Source organism: Tinamus guttatus, unplaced genomic scaffold, assembly GCF_059628265.1.
Source record: "Tinamus guttatus ecotype Peru unplaced genomic scaffold, ASM5962826v1 Tinamus_guttatus_pri_ptg000287l, whole genome shotgun sequence".
Taxonomy (NCBI): domain Eukaryota; kingdom Metazoa; phylum Chordata; class Aves; order Tinamiformes; family Tinamidae; genus Tinamus; species Tinamus guttatus.
Genome location: NW_028288821.1, coordinates 2,661,976 through 2,670,817, shown reverse-complemented (window position 1 = coordinate 2,670,817; position 8,842 = coordinate 2,661,976). Strand labels below are relative to the sequence as shown.

At 65.5% G+C, this 8,842-nt stretch overlaps 1 protein-coding gene across 1 annotated transcript; it reads left to right on the top strand.

Annotated features, from left to right (window-relative positions):
* The first annotated feature begins 3,426 nt into the window (after positions 1 to 3,426).
* Positions 3,427 to 8,759, top strand: XPNPEP2 (X-prolyl aminopeptidase 2). The gene is made up of 21 exons (XM_088527627.1): positions 3,427 to 3,472; positions 3,682 to 3,761; positions 3,892 to 4,002; positions 4,092 to 4,155; positions 4,334 to 4,438; positions 4,591 to 4,677; positions 4,811 to 4,957; positions 5,077 to 5,178; positions 5,318 to 5,399; positions 5,715 to 5,910; positions 6,118 to 6,207; positions 6,311 to 6,420; positions 6,513 to 6,590; positions 6,687 to 6,758; positions 6,932 to 6,992; positions 7,145 to 7,214; positions 7,327 to 7,431; positions 7,692 to 7,751; positions 7,911 to 7,987; positions 8,163 to 8,261; positions 8,553 to 8,759. Exons 1-21 carry the CDS (start codon positions 3,427 to 3,429, stop codon positions 8,757 to 8,759), a joined length of 2,049 nt encoding a protein of 682 aa, XP_088383753.1.
* Positions 8,760 to 8,842: the final 83 nt, after the last annotated feature.

The following is an 8,842-nucleotide window of genomic DNA, read 5'->3' as shown; positions in this document are numbered from 1 at the left end:
GCTCCGCCGGGACGCGGCGGGGGCGGCGGGGGCGGCCGTGGCAGTAGCGGCCCCGCTCGGGGCCGCCGCATTTGTAGGCGGCGAGAGCCTGGCCCGGCCCCGCCGCCCGCCCTCCCGGGGGGGCTCGCCCGCCCGCCCCGCCCCCCTCCGCCCCGGCATCCCCCCTCCGCCCCGGCATCCCCCCTCCGGCCCCGGGATCCCCCCCGGCCCCGGGATCCCCCCGGCCTCGCGATCCCTCCTCCAGCCCCGGGATCCCCGCGGCCCCGGCATTCCCCCCCTCCCCAAGCCCCCGAGTATCCCCTCCTCAGCCCCGGGGTCCCCCCCAGCATCGCCCTCGTGGCACAGGGTGGGCGCGGACACCACGTTCTCCTGCACGGGGCCGCTGCCCCCCGTGCCTCCCGGCCACGCAGGCCAAGATGGGGCAGCTGCCCCGGGACCCCCCAGGCAGCCGGCGGTGCAGGGACCACTCTGGCACCCGTCACCCAGAGTGACACGCAGACCTCGCTCCAGCCCCGGCACCCAGACCTGGCACCCACATCCAGCACTCATCTCCAGCACCCAGACTGGACACTCAGACTGGGCACCCGACCCAGCACCTCGTTCCAAGACCTGCCACCCAGCACCCAGACTTGACCACAGCTCCAATGCCCGACCCAACACGTGGCATCAAGACCCAACACCCAGACCCAGCACACAGTCCCAGTCTGGTACCCAGACCCAGCACCCAGCACCCATGCCCAGCACCAAAACCTGCACCCAGCACCTAGACCTTGCCCCAGTCGCAGGACCCAATCCTGGCTCCAAACCCAGCATCCAGACCCAGTAGCCAGCACCAAAACCTGGCACCCCAACCTGGCATTTACACCTGGCATTCAGCACCCAGCCCCAGCACCTGCCATCCAACACCCCAGCACCCCGCTCCCAGCCGCAGCCTCCAGCTCCCAGCCGCAGCCTCAGCAGCGCTCCCCACTGAACTGCTTGGCTACCACCCGGGGCCTGAGGACCTGGGGGCTGCGCAGCTCAGCCACCTCCAGGGCTTTGGGAACCACCAGGTCCCGTGGATGTTTCACAGGGAGCAAGATTTTCCCCTCAGCACTGCAGCTGGACTTGGGGGCCGTGTCCCATTTCTGCTCCCCAGCTTGCCCCAGTGTCCCTGGGGACTCTTGGTGGAGGAAAAGAGCTGGACACCCACCACGAGGCTGGGCTTGCATCCTGTCACCGCTCCAGCCTGTCCGCACCTCCCGGCCACCCCTGGGGACCTCCTGGGGACTTGGGGGTGCAGGACGAGGGCAACGGGGAGTATGGGAAGGAGGACACTCTTGCTGCTACAGAGCATCTTCCCCGGCTCCCCACGTTGCTCCTGTGCCGCTTCCGCATTCCTGCAGCCCGGCTCGCGCGGCCGCGCGCGCTGGCATCCTGTTTGCTGCCGCACGCCCCTCTGGGCCCTGAGTCACCCCCACGGCTTCTGCAGGTGGCGGAAGGCTAACAATAGCCCCACAAAGGGAGGATGTCTCCCCTCCACGCGCGCCCCAACACCTTCCTCCGAGGGCCCTTCGAGGAAACGGCCGGGAAGGGCCCCGGCGGACGTGCGCCTTCCGATGAGTTTTGTCCTGTTTACGCCTGCTTGTTTGGCGTGAGGAGGGAGCGTGTGGCTTGTGGGGGGTCCCTAGCGTCCCCAGGGGCTCCTGGCACCTGGTGGCTTTGGGGACAACAGCGCGGAGGAGGGTAGACACTTCCCAGCGTTGCCCCGCATACGCTGGTGCCGAGTTCCCAGGCACAGAGGGAAGTGGGGGAGAGGCAGCATCGTTAACACATGTCACTAATTACCAGGAGGGAAGTAGTGCTCGGCCTGCCCGTTGCCATGGCGACTGCATTCCCATCGGAGGGAAACTTTTGCTGCCAGCGCAGTCGCAGGCAGTGCCGGGGTGCACGAGCGCACGTGTCCCTCCCTTGCAGGGGGGTCCTTCCCCACTGCCTCCTGCTTCGGCTGCACATGGGGAGCAGGAGGCTGTTCCTGCCTGCGGGCCTGGGTGTCATGAGTGCGTCAGGGCTCAGCTCGCATGGGGAGGGGGACACACGTGAGTGCAGGGGTGGAAGCAGCAGCTCTTCGTGCTCCTCGGCCCCAGCGCCTGCTTGGCAGAGTTGTCACCGTGGGGGACGGGGCGGGGGGAATCCCCTTGCTCCTGCCACCCACAGGGTGGCCCGGGGACCTGACGGCGGGGCGGGGAAGAGTCGGCGTGGCTCCTCGGCGAGGTCGTGGTGCCACCTCGTGGTGAGCAGGGGCCCAGTGACACTGCGACGGTCCCCGCAGCGCCGCGGGCCGGCGGAGCCGAGCGGAGCGGGGCAAGGGGGCGGCCCCGGGGGTCCGCGGGGCTGAGACCCCCCCGGGCCTTGGTGCCCGTCTCGAAACGGGAGCCGCCGAGCGGAACGAAGAATAATCAATAAATAGAGAGAATAATAATAAATAAATAAATAATGATAATTAAATAAATGATATATAAAAATACATACATCAAACGAACAAATAAATATTCTGGGCCTATTTTCATCCACCAGCACTGCCCACGGACCATCAAGCCATGTGTAGACAGGCCAGCGAGCTCCCTGGCCTGCATGTGCTGCTGGAAGGGCAGTTTATCTTCCCGCGCCAGCTTTGATATTTCGTGATGACCATCGATGAGGGTCAGCGAAGCCGCGCAGGGGCCTCGCCGCGGGCTTGGCTGCTCTCCGCGGAGCCGCGCGCCCGCAGAGCCAACTGGCACCGCGGCACCCGCACGGCTGGGCCCGGGGGCTGGCAGACGGCAGCCCCGCGGGGAGAGCTGCGCTCCCGCCAGCCCCGTGACTCAATCGGCCCCGGAGAAACTCTCTTTGGCTGTGCAGGAATCGTGTGGCCCGTGCTCAGTTCCCAGGCTGCAAGATGCCACGGGAAGGATGCAGGAGAGCTCTGGTCATGCATGCATGGTCCACATGGGGTGGGTAATGACCCTCCTGCCCCCCGCAAAGAGATGCTGCCTTGCACCATGGTCCTATCCAGACCCCCCCCCTCAGCCTGAGCAATAGGACACATCCTCACATGCCAGGCTGTATTTTGTCCCCCGGGTGGTGGCAGCATGCCAGGCTGTGCTGGCACATCTCTGCTCCCAAGGGATCTTTGGACTCTGTGCTGACTTTGCTGATACTTTTTATCTCGTGGCAGGATCTGCTTTCAAGGAGAAGCGCTCAGTGAAGAGGACAACGACCCCCCCCCCACTGCTCTAATCTGCTATGGGTCGTGGCTCTCCCATCCAGCACCCCTCTGTCCCCAAGGACAAAGGTGCAGGAGGAGGGACCTGTCACCCAAGGCACTGCTGACACATTCCCTCTGCTCGCTGTCCCGGCCTGGGAGGCTCAGGGTGGCCGGAGCAGCTCGGGGCGCCAGGAGGAGCCATGCGCAGCGCTCGGTGGATCGTGGCCTGGGTGCTCCTGCTTCGAGGTAAGCGTGAGGCACATCCCACTGCCCGCCCGGAGCGCTTGCCAGGCACCGTGTGGTGGCGAGGGACTGGGGACCAGCTTGTCTCAGCACTGCCAATGCGGGGGTGGCCCAGGCCCTGCGGAAATCACAGTGTCGGTAAACCCAAGCGAGAAGGGTGGCTTTCCCCTCAGCTTTGTGCTGGGGCTCCATCCCCACCCCTCCTGTCCTAGGCCTTCCCTGCAGCACGGCCCTGCCGCAGGGCACCGCCTCTCCCAGGAGCGACATCAGGGACTGCGCCGCCAACCCGCCGGTGAGGTGGCCCCCGCGGCGCCCGTCCCCTCCGCCCCGAGCTCAGGCTCGGACCCCGCCAGGGCTCTCGCAGAGAGACGGGGGCAGCCCGCAGCTGGCCCCCTTCAGCATGCGTCCCCCTGTGCCACCAGTACCTGCCCCCCACGGCCACCGAGACGACGGCGCGGCTGGCGGCTCTGCGGGGCGCCATGCAGGCCCATGGTGTTGACGCCTACGTCGTGCCTGCCACGGATGCCCACATGGTGAGGCAGCGCCCGCCCTGCGGCCCGCGGCACCAGCTCTGCGGCGGGGCCCACGCGGGCGCCGCTCATGGCTCTGTCCTCGTCCCCAGAGCGAGTACATATCGGAGCGGGATGCCCGCCTGGCCTGGGTGAGCGGCTTCAGCGGCTCCGCAGGTGAGAGCGTCCTGTGCCACCAGCCAGCTCCCCACGGAGGTGGCCCCATCTCCATCCCTGAGGTGCCCCCCTCCACACCAGTGGTCCTGCGCGGTGCAGGAGGTGGAGCTGGGGACTGGGACTGTCCCCGCTCACCCCCGGGGGAAGAAGCAATGCCCAGGCCCCCTGTCCCCTCCAGGCACTGCCGTGGTGACGCTGCACAAGGCTGCCTTGTGGACTGACAGCCGCTACTGGACGCAGGCGGAACGCCAGATGGACTGCAACTGGGAGCTGCACAAGACGAGTCAGTGCAGGGCAAGCTAGGGAAGCCAGCAGGGTCTACTCACCCCTGGCCACCCTGTCCACAGCCACAGCTTCGTCCGGGCCCAGCCATGGGTCTGGGGAGCCAGGGACAGCTCCTGGGGCCCCACAGTGTCACCCAGCTCTCTCATGCAGCCTGGATTGAGTCCATCGGGCTGTGGATCCTGGAGGCAGTTCCTACAGGCGGGAACGTCAGCTTGGACCCCTTCCTCTTCTCCATCGGTAAGGTCACCCACGGCACAACACCTGCCTGTCCTCAACCTGCAGCACCCTCCCACCAGGATGCAGTGAGCCCAGGTGGCAGCGAGGTGACCCTTGCTGTGTGCCCCTAAGCGCTGGCTGCTCCCCACCTCAGACACCTGGAGCAGCTACAGTGAGGCTCTCCACGGCTCCGGCAGGACCCTGCTTCCCATGGAGACCAACCTCGTGGACCAAGTGTGGACTGACCACAGACCCCCTCCAGCCTCCAGCAAGATCTACAGCCTCCCGGCAGAGTTCACAGGTGCAGCCACCATCTTTCCCAAGGGGACTGGGCATGTGTTTGCTGTCACTTGGCACCCCCCAGCCCAAGGGGACCTCGGTAGACCCCAATGCTGAGCTGAGCTCTCACCGTCCTCGCAGGGAGCAGCTGGCAGGAGAAGGTGACAGGCATCCGGCAGCAGATGGAGCAGCATGTGCGGAGCCCCACGGCCGTGCTGCTCTCAGGGCTGGAGGAGACGGCCTGTGAGCAGCCAGCGCAGTCACCTCCACGGCGGGGCCCCAGCCACCCCGCTGCCCATGGACCCTGCCCTGACGAGTGACAGGGCCAGAGGGGTCCTGGGGAAGCCGGTGAGCACAGGCTCTGACATCTGGTTCTTGACAGGGCTCTTCAACCTCCGTGGAGAAGACATACCCTACAACCCTGTCTTCTACTCCTACACGCTGCTGACCAGCACCAGCATAAGGTGGGCAGCGTGTCCCCATGGGGTGGTTGACACTTGGCTCTCGGCTCTCTTCCCTTCTGGGATCAGCACCTAAGATGCACCTAGGACCCAGCTACCCCCTCCCCACATGCCCGCCATGTCCTGCAGCGCCCATCCACACCGTGTTCCCCTGCACATCCCACATCTTACCCAGGTCCATCCTCCCACCTCAGCCCCTCTGCAGCCCCTTGCCCAGTGCCTAGCACCCTCCTCCCTACCGGTGCCCCATGCACAGATGGGGCTTGGAGGCCAAACAAGCCATGGTCGTGCCTGCCCAGCTGCACACCTTGTCCCCAGGCTGTTCGTGGACGGGACACGCCTCACGGCGGAGGCTCAGCAGTCCCTGCAGGAAGGCTGCCCGGGGCCCCTGTGCGTGGAGCTGCAGGAGTACGAGCAGGTGCGTGAGCACGTCCGTGCCTATGCCCAGGGCAACGTCACCATCTGGCTCGGCACCGAGTACACCACCTACGGCCTCTATGGAGTCATCCCCCAGGTAAGGCACCGCCAGGTCCACCAGAGAGACCTGCCCGAGCCAGGTCAGGGCCACGGAGCCTCACTGCTGCGGACATGGGCTGTGCCCGGACTCAGAGCCAGCACATGCCATAGAGCTGTGAGGACATGGGACATGCTGCAGCAGTCCTCAGGTTGGGCAGGGAGGCTGGCCATGCCCGGTTGTGCCATCCCCAGGCTGCCTTTGCAGGAGAAGCTCCTGGAGGACAGCTACTCCCCAGTGATGACAGCCAAGGCTGTGAAAAATGCCAAGGAGCAGGAGTTACTGCGGGCCGCTCATGTAAGGCTTTGACCTATCTTGTCTGTCAGGAGCAGAACTAGGGCATCTTGAGGCCCTCTGGGATGCCAGTTGGCTCCCTCTGATGCTACTGGGCTGCCCGCAGGTGCGGGATGCTGTGGCGGTCATCCAGTACCTGCTGTGGCTGGAGAAGATGGTCCCGCAAGGGCTGGTGGATGAGTTCTCAGGGGCACAGCACATGGATGCACTCCGCCAGTGAGTGCCACTGGCCAACGGCTGCCCTCTCACTGTGCTGCATCTGGAAGGGCTGCCAGTGCCCACGCGTCTCCTTCCCTGCTGCCTTTCAGGGCGCAGGAGCACAACCGGGGGCCCAGCTTCGAGTCCATCTCGGCCAGCGGCCTCAACGCAGCGCTTGCCCACTACAGGTACGGCAGGGCCGAGTGGCCGGGCCGGCAGCGGCGGCAGGGAGTGGGTGAGCGGGCTCTGAGGCCTCCCTTTGCGTGACCCTCCTTCCCCGCCAGCCCATCCAACGTGAGCAGCCGCCAGCTCTCTGTCGACGAGTTGTACCTGTCCGACACCGGAGGGCAATACCTGTGCGTAGCGCTGTCCCCTCGCCTCCGTCAGCTCCAGCACTGCCGCCCGTCTCCCTGTGCCCCCGGCAGCGCGGCCGGTGGGTGACAGCAGCCTGTGCCCAGCGCTGCGGGCAATGGGGTTGCCGGAGCCAATGCTGGGGCCACGTCGCCCCTCTTTGGTCCCCTCTCCTCAGGGACGGCACGACAGACATCACGCGCACCATGCACTGGGGTGTGCCAACGCCATTCCAGAAGGTATCAGCCCTTCCTACGCTGCCCAGCACCGCTCTGTGGTGCCCAGATCCTGGCCTTGGGTCCACAGAACGTCACATCAGGGGCTAGGGAAGGACACACCAGGAGGGCGGCTGGGGGAAGGTTGTGCTAAGCCGCTTGCGCATCCCTCACAGGAAGCCTACACCCGGGTGCTGATGGGCAACATTGACCTGTCCCGCCTCGTCTTCCCCGCCGACACGGCAGGTGGGTGCTGGGCCACGTGTGGGTGGTCTGCGGTGGGTCAGGCCTGCAAGGATGTTGAGCAGAGCAAGGCCGGCGGGTGCCCTCACCAGCTCTCTGCGGCCCCATCCCACAGGAAGAACAGTGGAGGCCTTTGCCCGCCAGGCGCTCTGGAAAGTCGGGCTCAACTACGGCCACGGGACCGGCCACGGCATCGGAAACTTCCTGTCGGTCCATGAGTGTAGGTGCTGCTGACCCGCTGCAGCCTGGGTCCGCCCCATGCAGTGCTGAGGAGGGACAGAGGTGGTGGTGGGTCACACAGAGCCCATCGGAGCTCGGCTAAGTCTCTCTCGCTGTGCGTGAGCATCCTGCAGGCTGCAGGGCTCTGCGTGATGCAGCTCTTTGCCCCGCAGCAGCTGCATCGTGTCAAGACCCTCCCCTGCATGGTCCTTCGGGAACTGCCATTCCCAGGAGCCATAATCCACCACGTTTCCTCCACAGGGCCCGTGGGCTTCCAGTCCAACAACATACCACTGACGAAGGGCATGTTCACATCCATCGGTACGTATACCCACACAGGTCCTGCCCGCACATCCGCTCTTGGGGACAGCCCTGGAGCTGTGGAACCAGGCGAGGAGACAGGGGGCCGTGGTCTGCTGCTCTCTTCTGGGGCCGGTCTGGGGCTTGCGACTGGTTGGGCACCTTTCCTGTCCCCATCAGAGCCTGGATATTACCAGGATGGCGAGTTTGGAATCCGCATCGAGGACATTGCCCTTGTGGTGGAGGCGCAGACTGAGGTAACGTGTCCCTCCTTGCACCAAATGCCCAAGTGAGCCAGCACTGAGACAAGGGCTGTTGGCTGCCGCACCACGGTGGCCTTGGCTGTGGCTCTGGTCACCTCTCCCGGTGCCAGCTGAGGGATGAGGGGCCTCTCTGAGGGCAGGTCTAAGGCTCACAGTCTCCCTCCCGCAGCACCAAACTGCAGAGAAGCCATTCCTGACCTTCGAGGTGGTGTCCCTGGTGCCCTATGACCGCAACCTCATCGATGTTGACCTCCTGTCAAAGGAGCAGGTACCGGGTGCTCAGGGCAAGGGTGGGCACATGGGGCCACGCTGGAGTGGGAAAATGGGGTGGCAGATGGAGCCAGCGGGGGCAAGAGAATGGGGCTGGGGCAGGTGACCATGGTGGGTGAGCAGGACCATGTTGGGCAAACAGCCGGGCAGGTGAAGGGGCACAGGAAGGCTGGATGCAGCAGGGCCCACGGGCTGGGACAAGGGGACAGGGCTAGGACGGCTGTCAGGCGACAATGCAAGGGTGGTCAAATGGAGAAGGACAACCAGAGGGTGCGCAACCCCGCTGCAGATCCAGTACCTGAATGCCTACTACGAGACCATCCGGGAGCGCGTGGGGCCGGAGCTGCGGCGGCAGCAGCTGGAGGAGGAGTTCGCCTGGCTGCAGAGGAACACGGAGCCCTTCCTGCAAAGCAGTGCCGCCACCACCGCCGCCACCCTGGGCACACTGGCTGCCACCTCCCTCCTCTCAGCACTGCTCAGTGAGCTGCAGCCCTGACCCCATTCCCAGTCTCCTCTTTGCCAGGAGCAAAGAGCTTCTTCTCCCCGTCACCTACTTCCTTTTTTTTTCTGTTCTTGTAT